Consider the following 18,056-nt stretch of genomic DNA (forward strand, 5'->3'; position numbering starts at 1 on the left):
TGATACACAGCTTTAGATTATTTGGTGTGAAGAAACTGGTTCTAAAACTGTTGGTTTCCTTACCTTTTGGTCAACACTACATAAAATTCCTAGGTGTTTCTAGGTACAGGTGTCAGAACAAACCCCACAAAAGTTAAACAGCTAAATAGGGCTGTTTAAATAACTTAAGCTTCAGAGAGTATATGGATTACTACTGCTTAAAGGCACCTCAGACAGCGTAAAGAAGTTCTGTATGGTTTACCATATAACTGTAAGGAGAAAGAAGCTTTTAAAATGTAAGACTACTTTCTGTAGAATTTATATGGCTGGGCTGGCAGTGAGTATAAATGTTGATATATTCAGTTAAATAAACGAAATCAAATTCAATGGTAATGCTACAGAGCTATTCACACTGTGCTCTTTTATGTAAATTTTATATTCATTTGACATCTGATATTTTTACCTATTCTGTTTTCTTACAAAGCTGGAAAACTGATTTGAATATTATGTCTGAAGGTGAAGCCTGTTACTCAAAATTTGGGGGAATTCAAAATTCAAATTTAAAAACAAAAAACACTCCTCCAACGATGTGGACGCTTATTTCCCTCAACCAGACCGACAAGCTGCAGGGTATTTTTATAACACAAATATTCCCATGCTTTTTTCTCAGCCTTCCATTCCAAAGGGAAATGCTGACCATTAATCCAGAGTTTGCTTTGCTGATCCCAGAAGAGATTTTAATCACTGAAGTCAGAAAACAGCATCTTCAACTTGTTCTATCCTTTCCACATATGTGAAATAGAGTTGTACGTAACCTTCAATGGCAGTGGTATAAGGTGGTGATCTGGTAGAATATCTCTGCCAGTTCTGTTTGGTGCAGAAACCTGAATTTGTGGGAAGCTGAAAGATTCCAAATGAGCTAAGAAGTTGGCTCTTAGTAAAGCAGGGGGCCTGAAAAAGGGATTGAATTTCTCAGAAACTGGCTGCTTAGGCTAGCTCCAACGTTCAAAGTTGCTACAGTGCCATGCTGACGGTAACTAATTATAGCTGCAGCACAAAGCGTTAGTCTCAGTCTGCAAACAGAAAAGTTAATTGCCACGTTGGACCTTTGAAATATCAGATAAACAAATTTATTCTGTAAGATAAAAAGGCCATTAATGTGTTCCTGCTGTGATCGTCTGCCTTATTGCCTTTCTCATTTCCTGAGGCTCTGTAATTAAACCATTAGCTTGTGTACCATGCCGTGAGTCTGCTGTGGTGTGAGGAGATGGATGATGACCTAGTTCATGATTCACTAATACAATGCGTCTTGGCCTTGCGTGGTTTAAAAACCAAACAAAATAACTGAAAAGCTTTTACTGTTCTTGTGAGTGTTGAAGACCCTGGAAGCAATCCTTTTACTTGTTAATTCTATTTGTTTCCTTGTTCAACTGAAAACATGGCTTGCTGAGTAACATGGTATGTGAAATCAGTGTTGCCCACTCAGTCTAATTTCTGCGCGATCATGCTGGCTTTTTTCAGTTTGGCTTACGATATTTGAGGTTAAAGCTTACCTGTACTACAGAAAGTCTTCTAATTTTCTTCAGACGTATCCACAAGCTTCCTTAAGAAGTCCCTCCATAGATGATGCTTGGTGCAATAGACACCTTCAAGCTAGGTCAGCTGCTTTAATTTGAATTCCTGGTTTGTTAGCGGCCTCACCGTCTTCTTTCAGGCGTTGTATCTCACCTTGTTATGTATCCAGCCACTTGGTTCAAGTTCAGACCACATCAAATATGACTGATGCTAGCAGTTACACACTTGATGCTCAGTGCTGTAAGAGAAGAGAGTTTTGGTCCGCTTGAAATCAGTTGAGGTTGTAATCTAATATTTTCTCAGTTGTTCTGCTCTCCCGGATTCCTTTGCAGACAGACAGAATTCTGTTAAACCAGTGATTCTGAAGATGGAGGATGTAGACTGTTTGTAAGAAACCAGAATGGGGATAAAAACAATTGAAGCTTGAACTTGAAGTTGAGTGAGAAGGCTGTGGCTGGATCAGAGCAGCGAGGGACAGCATGCAGAGTTCCTGGCAGCCAGGAGGTTTCCTCTACCCTGTTCCTGTTGCTGTGGAAGGTTTTGGCCAGGCAGCTGCATTCCCAACCTCTGACAGAGCTGCCTTCTTGCACGTTGATCTCCCTTTCCTAATATGCTTCTCAGGATACGCTTTGCAAAAATGTGCATCCTAGAAAGTAGCTTTCAGAACAGTGAGCTGCACACGGGACTTAATGTGGGGGAACTCAGAGAAGCTAAAGAAAATGAATAAAAATAAAAATAAAAAAGTAAAAATTGGAGGGGAACCACTAGCATAAACCATGGAGCCTAAACTTATCTCTTCGTGAATGTGATGGATCAAATTTAAACCTGAAGCCAGTAGGATGGGGCTGTAAGGGCAAGCTTGTAGTGCATGTCCTGACAGTAAGCATGTTGCATCACTGCAGATCTTGTCTTTCATGGGTGGTCAACATCCTTATATGCATAGCCAGCTGAGTGAAAAACTAGTTGTTACTTTGGCTAAATGCTTGGCTTCCTCGCTTTCTTTTTGGAAATAACCTGTTTTCATTTTTTAAACAATTGGTACAATGTGTGTATTTTGACATCAAACTTATTTTTGATTAATGCTGAAATTTATGCTGTTGTTTGTAATGTTTCCTGTTCCTGACGCAGTAGAAGCTTAGGATGCAATTTCTCTCTTGTTTCCTTGGAGAGAGCAAATGCAGCTTTGCCTTGGCCAGGAGGAGTGGCTGTCTTGTTTATAGACAACGAAGTTAAAAATGAAAAAGAAAAGACTGAATACTTGCTATTCCGCTGTAGATCCTATAGAGACAGCTCGGTCGTTCCGTGGGGTAAATAAGGCGAGATCAAAGCTCTCTTGTGCGATTGAATTTGCACCTTGGAATAAAACTGCACCGATGTGACATTGGGGTGAGTTTTTAGATTGGGGTTAAAAGCACGTTTCTCTGTCAGCGAAGCTGTAGCAAGGCTTCTGCTTGTCTGGATTTCCTTCCCAGGTTGCCCAGCCAGGAGTTTCCCATTTCCAGGCCAACGCATTCCAGTGAGGCAGTCACTCCTCTCCTTCCCTAGCCGTCACTCCTCCCTCAAACGTTAACACCGAGTTTGGGTTAGAATGATATGCTGTGGAGATTAAGCAAGAATGTAAATTTATGGCCAGGAGAGGTGCGTTTGTGTATCTGCTTAAAATTATGTTAGCAATACAAAGGCACAGGTTCTATTTATTGCTGCTTTTTCCTGCTTCTAATGGTTAAATTTTACCTTGAGCTCTTAACCCAAAATGATTGAAGGACAATCATGTCCTATCTCTAAGGACGTTACATCGAACTGATTTGGAGACGGTGTTTCTTGTACTGTTTTTGCGTAGGAGCTTCCTGGTACAAGACAGGACTCCTTACCTTCCAGAGCTTTGATTGCTAATGATTGAGCGAGAAACAGGACAAGCTGTAAATCGTAGCAGCCTGGAATCCACTGAAAGAGAATTGGTTTAGCTTTGGGGTGGGAGAGCTGTCTTGTGCGATTTGTTCACTTTAGAGTTGGTTTAATCCTGTGTGCTGTAGATTTACTGCTGTTGGGCCAACACTAGCAAAGGGAAACTAAAGCCATGTAGGACTGCTTAGGTTACCTCTTTGTTGTGTGTTGATGCCCATGTTGCTACCCAAAGCTGCACGTGTTTTTGCCATGTGATGCTGTGCTGGTGCACAGCATATTTTGCGTTGGCTTTGCATGTCTGTCAGCTTTCGTACAGCAAGAATGTCAGCACAAGGTGCATCCAAGTAAAATGGAGCTGACCACGAGAAATAGAGTAGCAACGGTTGCTATTTGCAGTCCACAAAGTGATCCCTCCTCCACACTGTAGTTTTGGCCAGCAGCCCTGCACGGGGACTCAGCATCTGGTGGAGTGATTAAATTTTGAAGGGAATTCTGCAACCACGTTTTCAGAGACTTCACTGCAGCATGTTAAGTTCATAACGCTTGAAATGCCAAGAGATGTGGGTGTTAGGATTTTTAGTTCTGACAGAAGAAGTGGAAGAAGCTCCCATCTCCCAGAACCGTGGCCTTCGTGGCCTGAATATGTGAGAAGCAGTCATTCGTTGTTTAGGATGGTTGCTTGGGATCAGAATGTAAGTTTTTCCTGGGACAACTGTCACCATGTGTCTTCTTTGTTTGTAGATTTTGTTTGCATGTCTTAATTAGTATATCATTCCCAAAGGCAAATTGCTACCATAGGTGCAGGTGGGCACGTGTAAACCTAAGGTGGTTTATCTAATTTTGATACCCTCATGAGTGTGCCTTTTTAGAATCCTTATTGTGTGGATGATTTTGAAAACAGCTGATGGAAATGCTAATGTGAGTACTTCCAGTACTATAGTCTTGAGAGAAAGGAGCAGTAGAGACTAACTTCTGCATCAAGATCTGTTCTTATAAATTACCCTCCTTAGAATATACAGTCTACAGGCATGTTGTATGCCATTAAAACAACTGGAATCTATTGTGTATTAATTGCTTCCAGGCAAAGGTTATGGGAATCTGTTTTATTGCTGGGAAGAAAAAAGAAAAAAAAAAAAAAAAACAACACAAAAAACCCACCCACACACCTAACATGTATCTGGAAAAGTTTCCATTAATTGCAGGGAATGCATATGTATGGATCAAATATTGAAAGAATTAAAGGGATTGAGAAAAAGAGCATAAAAATTACAGATGTACTGCTATGGAAATTTTGTATAGCAGCATCAATTCCTTTTAGGAATGTTTTTCCGTAACTTATTTCAAATAAGGCTTACGTAAATAGTATTAGGAAACTGCGAGTCTATTGCTTCAATCTTATTACTGCTGTGCAGTGTGGGAACTCTCTGGAAACTCACACACAGATTAAGTTGAGGGTCAGCAGGCTCATTAATTATGTTGCTAAATGCCAAGTTAGCTAAGTGTTTAAATTTTGTTTCCTATAGGTATTATCAACCCAAAGAATCCTAAGGAAGCGCCAAAGTCCTTCAGCTTTGACTACTCTTATTGGTCCCACACATCGGTAAGTTCTTTCAGAAGAAATCAAACGGATCAAGGAAAAATGGTTTTAACTGCATTCCTTTTTTTTATTTTCCTGACCATGCCCTGTCAGACGTTTCTGCACTGTCTCTCTTGCCCTCATTCAGATTAAAAGCTTGGGAGAGGGGGAAGCTGAGCTCTTGGGAGTCTGATAGCAAGTTGTAGCTATTTGGAAGATTACTTAAAATAATCACCAACTGTGTCCTGTTGTAAATATTTAAGGATGCATGTGAACCACAGTTACTTCACTTCTGTGTTGAGCAACTTTCACTCGTCTGCAAGTTCTTGCACTTCAAGAGAAGATGTGGTCTGGGTTCCCTTGGCATATCTGGAAAAGGCAGAGTAGTGACCTATGCTTCCATTAGCTGCAAAAGCAATAAACTCTGTCATTTAACTCCTCTGCCCCACCCTCCTGTGAATTAGTACTAAGGTCTTGCTGACTTCCCGTAATTGTTCTAAAGCAGGGCTGTGTTCTGCCATCTACCCCCCGCCTTTTTTCCCTCCAAAAATACAGAAAGAATGGGTCACATTTTTTGAAGTTGTTAATTTTATTAATTTGGATGGTGCAAAGACAATCTTGTTGGCCACAGATTTGCTCAGAATGATATTTTCACAATGAAAACCTAGAAAAATTTGGATTTGTGCAGCTGTTTTCATGATTCTTCCTGTTGAGTGACCTAATTTCCAGAGCAGCTATGCAAATAGATTAGGGGGTCAGCTGGAGGAATATTAAGAATATAAGTAGTACTCAAAACTAGCAGATACGCTGTGTCAAGGAAAGGAACCTGGTCTAAGAAAACCTTGAACCTAGCTTGAGAATGTTAGCACAACTAATTTTTGTCCTGATTTCAGGAGCAGCTAATGTTAAAATCCAACATTTTGTGAAAAGGGAGAATGTTAACTTAGTAATAACGTAGTGACATACACATTGAAGTTTCTATGGTATGTTACCTGTGCAGTCTGTTCTCATTTGTGCAACATAAAACTCCTGCATAGATTCTCATTAGTGTGATAACTTTTAGGAAAGTCTGTGGTAAACATTTGAAAATGATGAAAAGGACATCAGGAAAAAGAGCATATACAGCAAATCCCACTTTGTCACATTTTTTGTATCCTGTACCATGCTTGGAGCTGTGTCTTGGACTGCCTCCAGTGACTGCGTGTTGGAGTCTGACCAGTGCAGGGCCTGAGTGCCTGACCTGTGCTACATAAAAAATGGAGGATTCATTTGTTCAGTTCATGAAGTTTTGTTTTGAGCAGGTTCTGTGTTTGCCTTGAGATCTGTCACCTTTGTTTTCTTTGATGTCTTGAGATTATTTGTTCTTTTATTGCATGTGCAGCAGTATTCCTTTCCATCAGACAGTAGTGGAGGTGGTGCTTTATCCAAAATATAATAAACTTTTCAGTCAAGCATTTGAAGGCGATGCCTTGCTTTGTCCTTCTTCAGATTTCTATCATTGGAGCCACCTGTAGTAAAGTTTTTGTGCTTTCCTTGATTTTTTTTTTGCTTCATTCTATTACCTGGGTAAAGTGTTTTAAAGTAGTTTCCCTCCCCTCCCAGTGTTACATTCCAGTTTTATTGCTAACCTTGGGTTTAACCATAGAGAAACGTTCTGATACACTGTCCTTGACTGGTTCAGCGACTTGCTAATTTAAAAATGTATATTTTCATACTTAAGGATTTTGTAATTCCTGGTACAGTTAGCGAGGTTTCAAATAGAAATCTGGATTGGGTTATAGGCGGTGAAATCAGAAAGCTGCAAGAAATTTTTTAAAATGATTTGCATGCACCTGTAGTCTAAAAAAACTAAGCAGCTTTTGCTTTTCTTCCTCTGCTGCCCTGCTGAGCCCTTGTCAAGACTAGCCGCTGGGGGATTTTGTAGCTTCTAGACCTTCTCTGTTTGTATTGTCTCTCTGAACTCTACTTCTGTCTTTTAACTCCCTCCATTCCAAACACCTTGAATCCTGTTTGGCAGTGATCTTGCACAAAAGATGTCTAGTAGTTCCAACAATGTTCACAAACCAGAATTGGTTTCTTTTCTTGTGGAGATTGCTTCCTCAGTGGTGATGGAGTGGTCCTGCCGTGGTTGTCAGTGTCATTCTGTTGGTACTGTCTTTGGAAAAATGTGTAAACATGTGCTATGTTTGCCTTTTCCTAAGAGATTGACTCAGAAGATAAAAGTAGATTAAAACTAATTGCTTTTTGAAATGTTATGTGAGTGAGAAACGTCTGTTCTGATGCTGTTTTCATGTCCTTACAGCCTGAAGATCCCTGTTTTGCATCACAGAACCGTGTGTACAATGATATTGGAAAGGAGATGTTGCTGCATGCCTTTGAGGGCTACAATGTGTGCATTTTTGCCTATGGACAAACCGGAGCTGGGAAATCCTACACAATGATGGGCAAGCAGGAGGAGAGCCAAGCAGGGATAATCCCCCAGGTAGAACAGAACGCAGAAAGGGGTTTATTTTTATACCGTCTTCAGATTCTTGCTGGCTGATACAGTCTTTTGTATTGCAATAGTTCACAGAGAACCGTAGCTTACTTCTGAAGTGAAAGAAATCTACTCAGAAAAAGAGTAAAGAGATGCAAGTAATTTTTACTGTTATATTTTTTAAAATTGTACTATAAATTCTCTCTCTATTTTTATATATATATATATTGTCTATATATTTCTGCATCCAGTGTCTCTGCTTCCCCAACACACTAGCAAATGAAGATGTCTTATTCACTAGGTTTGTTGTCTGCTTCTCTGACTCTAGTTAGGATAGCACTTGAGCACTTTGTATTCAGCAGGAGTTCCAGAGATGATACTGCTGATGAACTTGCCAGAAACTTTTTGTGAAAATGAATTTCCCAAAGCTAAAAACTGAGTAATACCTTTTATCTCAGTAAGAAGTGAAGTATATCATATCTGTGGGAAACAAATTTAGGGCCTCTGAGCACAGCCCAGTGTTGTTGCTCCCTGAGGTTGGTTTTGATACTGCCCATGAAATATAAGAAGTTGAGATACACCCACAGAAAACAGGGACTGGCGTTCAGTTGATGCTGCCACTTGTTCTAAATGCAGACCTTCCTCGGTGTGTAGGTGTTGACAGTGGACTAAGTTTGGGAATGGAGCAATGCACTGTCTTCCAACAAAGTAGAAATCTGAGGTTGGGTTTCCGTTTTAATAAATGTGCTGAACAGCCTGAGTCGTCATTCTGCTACAGGTTTGCTGTAGGTGTTGACCCTGTGCCATGGGTATGAAATAGACAATGCAGGTCATTGTTTTCTGCTAATAGTACAGGCATTGTGTGCTGAATTATTTAGCAAGTGCTCTGGTACCATTTGAGGCTGCATATAGGTTATATTGAAATAATGTTAGAAGAGTGTATTTGTACACTTATGCAGTGATGATTTGATGAAAGACATTATTGTTACATGTAAGAATTTCCATTTTTTCTTTTGCAGTAATATATCAGTATAACAAGTGAAATTAGTTAAATCCGTGGAAACAGCTCAGTGCTCAGATTCTTTGAGTTATAATCTTGATGTTTCTATTTGTCTTTTTGTAACCTCTAATGGAAATTAAAGACTGCTAAAAATCTGTAACATTCCTGTAGATGTAATCATGTTCCTGTTATCTACCACAGTTTCTGAGCAAAATCATTTCCTTCCACTTTCACTGTGAGAAGTCTCCTTATAAAGGAACAAAATGAGTTATCTGTTCAGGGAGAACTTGTTGACTGTTCTTTCTTGCCACGTATGGAGAGGGTACAGCACAATCGCATTCAAAGTGGTATAGGTTGTTGACATTAAATTTTGGTGTGTTGGCAAAAATCCCTGGCTCTATCTGCCAGTTTCTAGTGGGAAATCTTATGCTTTAACCATGTGTGGACTGAATACTTGAGTATATGTTTTAAAATTGCCTGTTTTCATCATAATGATTATTTTCCGTACAGTGGTTAGTAGATAAGTTAGAAACCTCTTTCTGTGCTTATTCGTCCATGTGCTCATGTTTTTTAATCTCTGTCCATATCCATGTGCTTGCCAAATGTTGTTTTTTCTCCTTTATGACATTAATTTGAGGTCTCACACAAGTTATTTGTAGGTAAGCACTATCGAAGTAGTAGAATGCTGATAGCGGAAGTATTCTTCATATGAAGATGCTTTTAATGAATTTTGAAACTATCTGGCTATTGATTTAAATCTGAATCCTGAAACTTCAGCACACCAATGAATTGACACAGGGTTGTTAGTTTAAAAATAATCAGACTGCTATTTTTATGAGACTAGGAGAGGATTAAGTATTTTAATATTTTCTTAATCTTACTTCCACTTCCAGTTATTACAGGCTTTAATGTTATAATGGGTTATTTTTCTAATTTTGTAGTACATTATAATAATATTGGTTAAACCTAGAACAACTGTAGTACTCTATAAAATAAACTATTAAGGTTGGATGATAGTGATAGAGAGTTGAGATGATGCCTCTTCCTAGTGAGGCTGTTTGTGGTTGAAATCTGTTCTTTTTCTTCCCCTTCCCTCCTGTGCAAAGTTAATGATTTGTCATAGTAGTTACTACTTCCTACTCAGAACTAATTTCTGTCTTGGGTTTAATCTCTTTCCAGCTATGTGAAGAACTGTTTGAGAAAATCAATGACAACAGCAATGAAGAAATGTCATATTCTGTAGAGGTGCGTATAGTGATCAGTCAATATTTGTGTGCTGGTCATCAAACTGAGCTTAGGTGCAGCATTCTTGATGTTGCATTAAGATGCTGAGTTCTTTGTTTTGAAAGCATTGTCTTTTCTTTGTTTCGTGTTGGATGCAAAAGTACAAGTAAAATATTTCTAAAACTTTTCTCACCACCAGAAAATGAGCGTACCTTTACCTGTGACAGCAATTGTCAAGTACATGATGGGCTCAGAAAACAAAAGATGTATTCATAGATAATGTTTTGACCACTGGATGGAAGATTACATGTTTCTTGTCAATTAAAATAGTCATAATTTGTATCCTGATTCTCTGTGAGACTTGACTAGAAGAGTTTAGTTGCTCATTCCTACCTAGCATCTCCCATTAGCAAGAAGAGTGTGCAGACAGAATGGAAATAGAGGAGCAGAACTGAAACAATGCTACAGATAAGTGTGGGTTTTTTGGTCATAGGCTGAGCTTAAACTGGTGGAATGAACCACCTGGTGCTTAGGGAGGTCTGGGGTATGACAAAAGAAAAGTGCTTAGGAGGATGTTCGTGTCCACAGTTGTGGCTAGATGGGTTACATTGGTCTCTACAGCAACTGCTGTTTTGTTTTGTTTGCCATACCATTTTATGGCTGAATGGTTTTAATTTGTTAGTTACAGTCCCTAAAACATGCCTTGAGTTGTTTCATTTCATATCCCAGGCTTTTTGCTAAGTTTTAGGTGCATAGTTGTGGGATAATACTGGTGGTGATTAATTGAAACAAAATACTTCTTGTATCCCAGTCTGAGATAGAAAGGCAGGCCAGAGTACAGTTTTGTTATTTATTTATTTATTTATTGTTAGTGTAGCGGTTCAGGGAGGTTATCACTGGTAACATTTGTAACTTGGTACTCTCTTCACTCAGTACTTGGTAATATTTCTTTGTAGGTTGGTACCCATAATAAAGATTGGTTTACAGAAGAAAATGTTTAAACCTTGCATATATTTAGAAATTTGTAGGCACTTAATTTAAAAAAAAAAAAAAAGAAATCTTAACTTTAGAATTTATTTCAAAGCATGCAGATTTAAAGTTACCATTGTTTGAATAATTGTACCGATGACTCAGGTGTCTAATAAGACTAGGGTACAGTTCAGAACCAATAGTTGCTCCTACCTGCAGGGAAAAGATACATATTTTTCCCGTAAGTTTACTTTGGGGGTTTATAAAAGTGGTTACTTGTAAGGAGACTCTTTTTACTATTTGTCATTTGCCTCTTTCTAAAGGTAGTTTTGTTGATGTGTCATGTTAAAAGTGATTATGAACTCAAATGTATAATTTTTTAACTAAACACCAATGGTTTTTGAAATGGTTGAGGGATCTACACATGGGCGGAGGGTCTGTAGCTTATATTGGAGACTTGCCACATGTGACTCATGACTCTTCTTCCCTTCTCCCATTGTGTCAAGCCATAAAACAAACTGAGACACCCACCTACAGCTTTCCTGTAGTGGAATGGGGGAATTTCTGTCAGTGGCATTCTGAGTGCTGCAGAGTTTCTTGTGGAGGAAGCCTTAAGAGTCACTAAATTATCCATGCAAATTCCCCTTTCCAGGTGAGTTACATGGAGATTTACTGTGAAAGAGTCCGAGACTTGTTGAACCCGAAGAACAAAGGGAATTTGCGGGTGCGAGAACATCCTCTGCTTGGACCATATGTGGAAGATCTGTCCAAGTTAGCAGTCACGTCTTATACAGACATTGCAGACCTCATGGATGCTGGAAACAAAGCCAGGTGAGTGACAGTGGTACAGACTTTTATCTCCTTTGCGGGATTATATAGCTTATAGCACCACATTTAAAATACCTTCTGTAATGCAGTGGTGCTTTTTTAAAACCTGATGTCAGATTTGGAGTAGTATTCAGATATGCACTGATCGATTCTATTAAAAGCTGGAATTGATTTGTGTGGTTTAATAGTGTTGCAAATCACTGTACAGATACTTAAAGCCTGTAATGGCTTGAGATGAAATATGTAAATTACTGGCTTTTAATTCTGCCTTTTGATGTGTACAGTATTACATTACTGGTATAAACAAGCATGTAAGCATAATGCTTGATTCACTGAAGTGGTCGTGTCTAAAGTTGGCATCCCCACTTTAGGTTCTGGTTCATTAGTAGTTATTGTCATATGGAAACTGTATGATCCATTTAGCAGTCTGTGAGAGAGACTGATGTAAATTTGCATTTTCTTATGTGTTAGTGTTGGGCAGATTAGTGACTGTACAGATTGAGCAAGCTCTGTTTAAATTGTGCTGAAAGTAGGAGGAGCTGAGCAGTGAAAAATCAGTGAAAAAATGTTCATGGTATTCAGTGTGGCTTGGTCTTGATAGGGCCAAACATCAACTCTACAGCCTCTTGGTCTCAATGCCCTGCAGGTGCATTGAATCCTGCAGGTTGTTTTACTTGGAGCATAGAGGCTACTGTTTCCTAAACATGTCTGTATCTGTTCCTCTTTCAGGACTGTGGCAGCTACCAACATGAATGAAACTAGTAGCCGTTCTCATGCCGTGTTTACAATTGTCTTTACTCAGAAGAAACATGATGCAGAAACTGATCTTTCCACGGAGAAGGTATTTTACAATTAAGTACCTTTGTGAGTGGTTTTCACAAAGCCTCCCTGCAGTGACCGATTCTTATTGGCAGTATGAAGAGACAATGGGAATTAAATTTTTTCCAGTGTTTTTTTAAGATGAACTTGCTGTATGCCTTGCTAGAACCTTTATATTTCTTACTGGATTTTGTTTGACTGTAATTCTAAAAAACAACTAAATTTGGAATACACGCAGGAGGAGAATACGTGGGAAGAACTTAAACCTTAAGGCCTAGGTTCTATTGGGGGGGATGTATGAAATAAATTAATCTTCCCCAGTCACGTTCCCAGAACTTCCTGTGCTTTTGCTTGTCGGTGGGAAATTGGAAATTTTTGTCTTGTTAGTTCTCTGTGGGAACAGGGATGGGGATGAATATGACTTAAGGAATTTTTGGAATATACACGTTAAAAGGAGATATGCACTATTTATCATGGAACAGTTTTCTGGCCTTTTTTTTTTACTCTGAAATAGAGGCTTTGTGTGCAGAAGTAGCTGAAATATGGGTAATATTCATATTTCTCAATTTATTACTTTGGAAAGACAAAAAAAAAGTTTGCATGTGAAAACTTGATTTGACTAGTTTTAAGCACACTATGATTTTTAGACTGAGTTTTTCTCATGCTACGGAATTCTTCAAAGTTCTGTTCTTACTGTAGTTCATTAAGAACTAATTCTAGTTGTTAATGTTTCCTGTCATCAGGTCAGCAAGATTAGCCTCGTGGATTTAGCTGGGAGTGAGCGAGCTGATTCAACTGGTGCCAAAGGAACCCGATTAAAGGTATCAGGCGGCTGATCTTTGGGTGGAGAAAGGGGAGTGGGTGCACAAGCAGCATAAGGATAAGAAAGAATTGCAACTATTTTTTCCATACTTATTATAAAAAAAGCGAAGACTTCTTTTTCCTCTAATGGAGGTTGTGATGTTTGGTTCTTTTAGTCTGCAGAGATTCATGGCTGAAAATTATGAATTACTGTATAATACTGGATTATGTTTTCCCAGGAAGGAGCAAATATAAACAAGTCTCTCACAACTCTGGGCAAAGTTATTTCAGCATTGGCAGAGGTGGTAAGTACGGCATTTACGTACCTGCAACAACCTTTCCGTAACTTGTAAAACTGAAACAATGAATACTATACAGTACAGCAGAGCCATTCACTGTTCTTGGCCTAGCATTCTCAGCAGAGTTAGCTGTGTGTATTTTGACAGATGAACTGTATCCTAAGAATTTCATGCAACCTACTAGAAACTTTATTTGTAGGTAGATTGAAGTATTTGTTTTAGTTGTCAAGAAGCCTTGCCAAAGGAGCCTACACTTATGTAAAGGGCGTGTTCACATAGCAAGCTTTTAGTTCTGCAGAGCTGCAGTAGTGTTTTTTATTAGAAAGAATAATTTTAGGAAACTAAGTGCAGACTTCTTGTTAAAATACTGAAGTGTCAAATGTTAGAAATATCAGTGTAATAACTTGATTATCACTGGCTTTTTTTTTTTTGCAATGGCCAGACTTAATATTTTGAGTAGAGTAAGCATATGGTGATCCAAACATTATCTTCTAGATTTAGAAAAGTACTTTCAATTATTATTTAAAAAGTTAAGTAAATTAATAGTGCTTTTAAAAGGGTGTTGAGAACAGCTTGGGACAGGTTGAATGTAATTAAGTGCTTTTTAGTTATTTTTTTATGAAAACCATTCTAATTCATGGGGTTTCTCAAAAGAATATGGTCATTTATATATAAAGGTGGTATTAAAAAGCTTATCTTGTGTTTTACTCCTCTTCCTTTAATGCTTTCAACTTAGGATAACTGCACCAGCAAGGTATGACGGTCTGACTAGTAGTGGATGTTGTCTTTTTTGACCAGCTGTGAGATTTTATTCTCTTGAGTTCTAAATCAAAGAGCAGGGATCTTTCATGACAGGTCTTTGGGAAATTCCTGTAATTAAAAAGTACAGTTATGAAATCTGAGAATTGTCAATACTAAAACTCAAAAAATATACTGCAGTTGGAGATAAATTCATGAAAAAATCACATTTGAGGATGTTGTGGAGATACTCTTTTCTCATATCCCTGCTCCTGATTTGGTGAATTAATTTTGCTCTAGGAAGCAAAATTAGAAATATTTGTTCTAGGAAGAAATACTTTCTTTGCTTTCATGCTTCTGCTCCCCATGCATTTTTCTTTACCTCACGTGGTAGGCTGCAGGCAATAGCCCCTTCTGGTTTTCTAAAATGACTTGAAAAATATTGCAGACGTCATCTGGTGCTTACCTGCCTTTCATAATTTCACTTGTCCGTTGTAAGGTTACTCGCCTTTGGCAAGGGACAATAGAATTGTTGCAAGACTAATACTCTGTTTTTATGTACTTCTTGACTGTTGAGAGGAGTCTTGCACAATTTATAATTAGGCCTTTTATTGCAAAGTCATATCCTTTGTTAAATGTTGTGTGGAATTAAAGTTTCGGCATCTCTCGAAGCGAGATGTTTGCCTTTTTAACTATTTCAGTAAGTAAACGGATGACCCAAGATTCACATTCTCTTATAGAGTTTTAGGAAGTTAGTGTTGTTTCTCTTAGACCAAACAAGGAAGCCAGGGAAAGTCTTTGCAATTAAATTTGGAGGGAATTCTGCCAAAGGTGCTGACAAGGTCTTCTTTCTTTGTCTGAAAGCTTGACATTACTGATTTGGGGACGAAGTACTTAAATGTTTGGGCACCTGTCTTGTGACCTTGTGATTTGTGAAAAAGTTTTAGGTTTTAAAACAAATATGTGCCCTCCTTTCTACTTCTAGTTACAGTTACTAAGCCTCTTCATCTTTTTTGTCAAGTTTCCTAATAACTGCTTACAGAAACGCAGGAAGATGGGCTAGTTGTCCTCTCGTATGTGTACCTGTACCTCTGTAGCTGTGGAATTTCCTGTAATGGCCTTTAGACTACTCAAAAAAGTCATAATGTGTCTAGTAAAGGAAGAGTGAATAGTGAGTTTTTCCCTGAAAGTCAGATTTACTGTGTAAATTTTCTTGGAATGGTATTAGAACACAGTATTTAAATGCCATAAAGATCATCTTCGTCAACAGGAAAGCCTTTCTGAAGGCAGTGCTACAAAGGTATTATGTGGACTGCTTACCTGTTTAGATGTCTGAATATGTTCCAAGCTACCTGATATCAAACTCTGTAATCATTTTTCAGTTGAGGATGGGTGACCCCCTGTTTTAGACAGTAAATGTGTATGCTTTCATAGTTCTTCTAATACTTATCCCATGCTGATGTTATAAAAGTTCATTTTCCATTCAGTGTTGATTGTTTTAATAGTGTGTTTTTTTCCTTTGCAGAGTAAAAAGAAGAAGAAGACAGACTTCATACCATACAGAGATTCTGTACTAACATGGCTTCTTCGAGAAAATCTAGGTATGGCTGATTTTACCTATGCCAATATAGAAAGAAATTCCCACTAAATTTTCTGAATGTTTTTAATCATTTAAATTTGTATTCAGTATGGGTTTAAATATTTTAAGTAGTCAAATCTGAGCCATATGTTTCACCCTTTGATAAAGTTGCAGCTCTGTTACTGTTTTATGATTTTTGTTTTCCTTAGTTATGCAGAATGTAGTTGAATTCTGTACTTTACTGAATATCACTATTTTCTATAGGTAATAGTATCTAGATTGTGCAGTGCACAGCCATCTAAAACTTCACTTGTGCATTATAGGTGGTAACTCTCGAACTGCTATGGTTGCTGCTTTGAGTCCAGCGGATATAAACTATGATGAAACTTTGAGCACTTTAAGGTACAGTCTTTTCATCTGAGATGGATATGGGTAGACATTAGCTCTGCTGGACAAAGGCTATCCTTCAAATCTTCATACTTTGAGAAATTTGCAGGGAAGAAAAACTATAATGGCAAAAACTCAGTTACCCTGAAAGAGGAAAACTGATTTTTAGTATGGGAGTAGGGAACTAGGATCTTATTGCCTACTTTTAATTTGAAAAATCAGACTCATCTTCTCATGTTTGTATGTTGTTTTGCAGTGTGTTTGCTAGAATTAAGCATTTTAGTTGAGCTGAGGCTTCTAAGCACTGAATAAAGGGAAGAAAAAATCTATTATACACGTGATGCACCTTGTTAATGCATCTCGATTAGATCTTGGAGAGGTCTTGTCCTTTTTGGAGCAGTACCCTGTGTTAAGTACGAATTATTCTGACATACAGTTACAAACTAAATGTCTTCTATGTTGCTGCATTCTTGTGTTGCATATGGGCAACTGTATGTTCATTGTAAGTTGTTTTTGACTGGTTCCAGGTATGCCGATCGTGCAAAACAGATTAAATGTAATGCTGTTATCAATGAAGATCCCAATGCCAAGCTGGTGCGTGAGCTGAAGGAGGAGGTGACAAGGCTTAAGGATCTGCTGCGAGCCCAGGGGCTGGGAGATATTATTGACAGTAAGTGGATTAAACAGACCTTGCCATCTTGGGGTTGGTCTCCTTTAAGGAGAAAGGAGAGCTGGGCCTGTGAGAGAAAGGAGTTTAAAAGATGGAAGTTGATGTAGGTGCTTACTTTAGATGTTGTTTTAGAACTTAGTTTTAGGAACGGTAGCTTCTTAGATCTTTAAACAACCCATCCTAGTATTGTCTGTAGAGTTGATAGGATACCTTCAGACTCTCACGGAAAAACATTGAGATGGATTTACCTATTGTTGCTGTGGAGGGGATTTTTCTGTAATAGAACTTCCACGTTCAAGAGTTGCCTTGGTGAGTTAAGAAAGGCATTTTGTGTGGCTGATGGTAAGAGGATAGTTGTGATACAGAAACTAATTTCATACTGAGAAAGCAAACACTTTCCTATTTCTTGAAGGTAAAGGGCATTAGTTGATACCTGGCTTCACTACAGTGCTTGTTCAGAAAGGAAAATGTGCCTAATTCCTGTTATACAGTGCCCTTAGTAACAAAGAATTTGTCATCTCAAAATCAGCTATGAAACAGCTGCATGTGAATAAAATAATGCATTATTTTGGGACAAGAGTTTGTTAGGTTAGCCGAGCTGTATTGTACTGATTTGCTTTGCCAGCAACCTCTTAAAGTACTAAAACAAACTTGTGCCTGAATTATTTCCTGGCACTCAATCCAAATAAGGCAAACAAACTACAATTTTAATTGCTACATTCTTTTACAATATGAACAGTGTTTTAATTCCTAGTGAAGGAGGTGCCCATAAAAATACACAATGTATTCTGGTGGATTTGAATAAGCTATAATTTGCTGCTTAAAAAGGAAAAAAGGTTGTGATTTTTGTTTAAAAAAAGAAACATTCACCAGTTCTTGGTTTGTTAGAGTTTAATGGCCTGTGAAGCAGAAGTCCTGACTTAAAGATGTGTAATATGTATGTTACCTGTCTATCTGTTGTCAAGAGATGGGGGCCAGAAGAAAATGAAATGCAGGTGTTTTCATGATTGGTGCAGTTCATGTTTTTTGGTTCTAAATCAAAACTGGAAAAGTTACTGAAATTGTGTATTGTCTCTTTGAAGTTAAAGTAGTATTTTCTTCCCTTCCTATGTCACTGGTGAATCTTCAACTATGATCCTTCTTGTATTTTCCCTGCCGCTTCCCTTCAGTTGATCCAATGGGAGATGAATACTCTGGAAGTGGAGGCAAATGTGTGTATTGTGTGGTTCTC

General features: G+C 38.2%; 1 protein-coding gene across 11 annotated transcripts in view; it reads left to right on the plus strand.

The window, feature by feature from the left end:
• The window catches only part of KIF1B (kinesin family member 1B), a 96,645-nt gene that overhangs the window by 18,341 nt on the left and 60,248 nt on the right, over positions 1-18,056 (plus strand). For 6 of the 11 annotated variants that reach the window (XM_083802610.1, XM_083802607.1, XM_083802611.1 and 3 more), the window contains exons 3-13: positions 4,983-5,059; positions 7,338-7,517; positions 9,691-9,756; positions 11,357-11,535; positions 12,262-12,373; positions 13,095-13,172; positions 13,392-13,457; positions 15,715-15,790; positions 16,092-16,170; positions 16,683-16,825; positions 17,995-18,036. In XM_083802610.1, coding sequence (XP_083658736.1) covers positions 4,983-5,059; positions 7,338-7,517; positions 9,691-9,756; positions 11,357-11,535; positions 12,262-12,373; positions 13,095-13,172; positions 13,392-13,457; positions 15,715-15,790; positions 16,092-16,170; positions 16,683-16,825; positions 17,995-18,036 — 1,098 coding nt within the window. Of the gene's footprint in view, positions 1-4,982; positions 5,060-7,337; positions 7,518-9,690; positions 9,757-11,356; positions 11,536-12,261; positions 12,374-13,094; positions 13,173-13,391; positions 13,458-13,483; positions 14,206-15,714; positions 15,791-16,091; positions 16,171-16,682; positions 16,826-17,994; positions 18,037-18,056 lie in introns of those variants that run through there. The other 5 variants (XM_083802612.1, XM_083802616.1, XM_083802609.1 and 2 more) reach the window with 3 other exon arrangements.

Source organism: Anser anser (genome assembly GCF_964211835.1).
Source record: "Anser anser genome assembly, chromosome: 17".
NCBI classification, from domain to species: Eukaryota; Metazoa; Chordata; class Aves; order Anseriformes; family Anatidae; genus Anser; species Anser anser.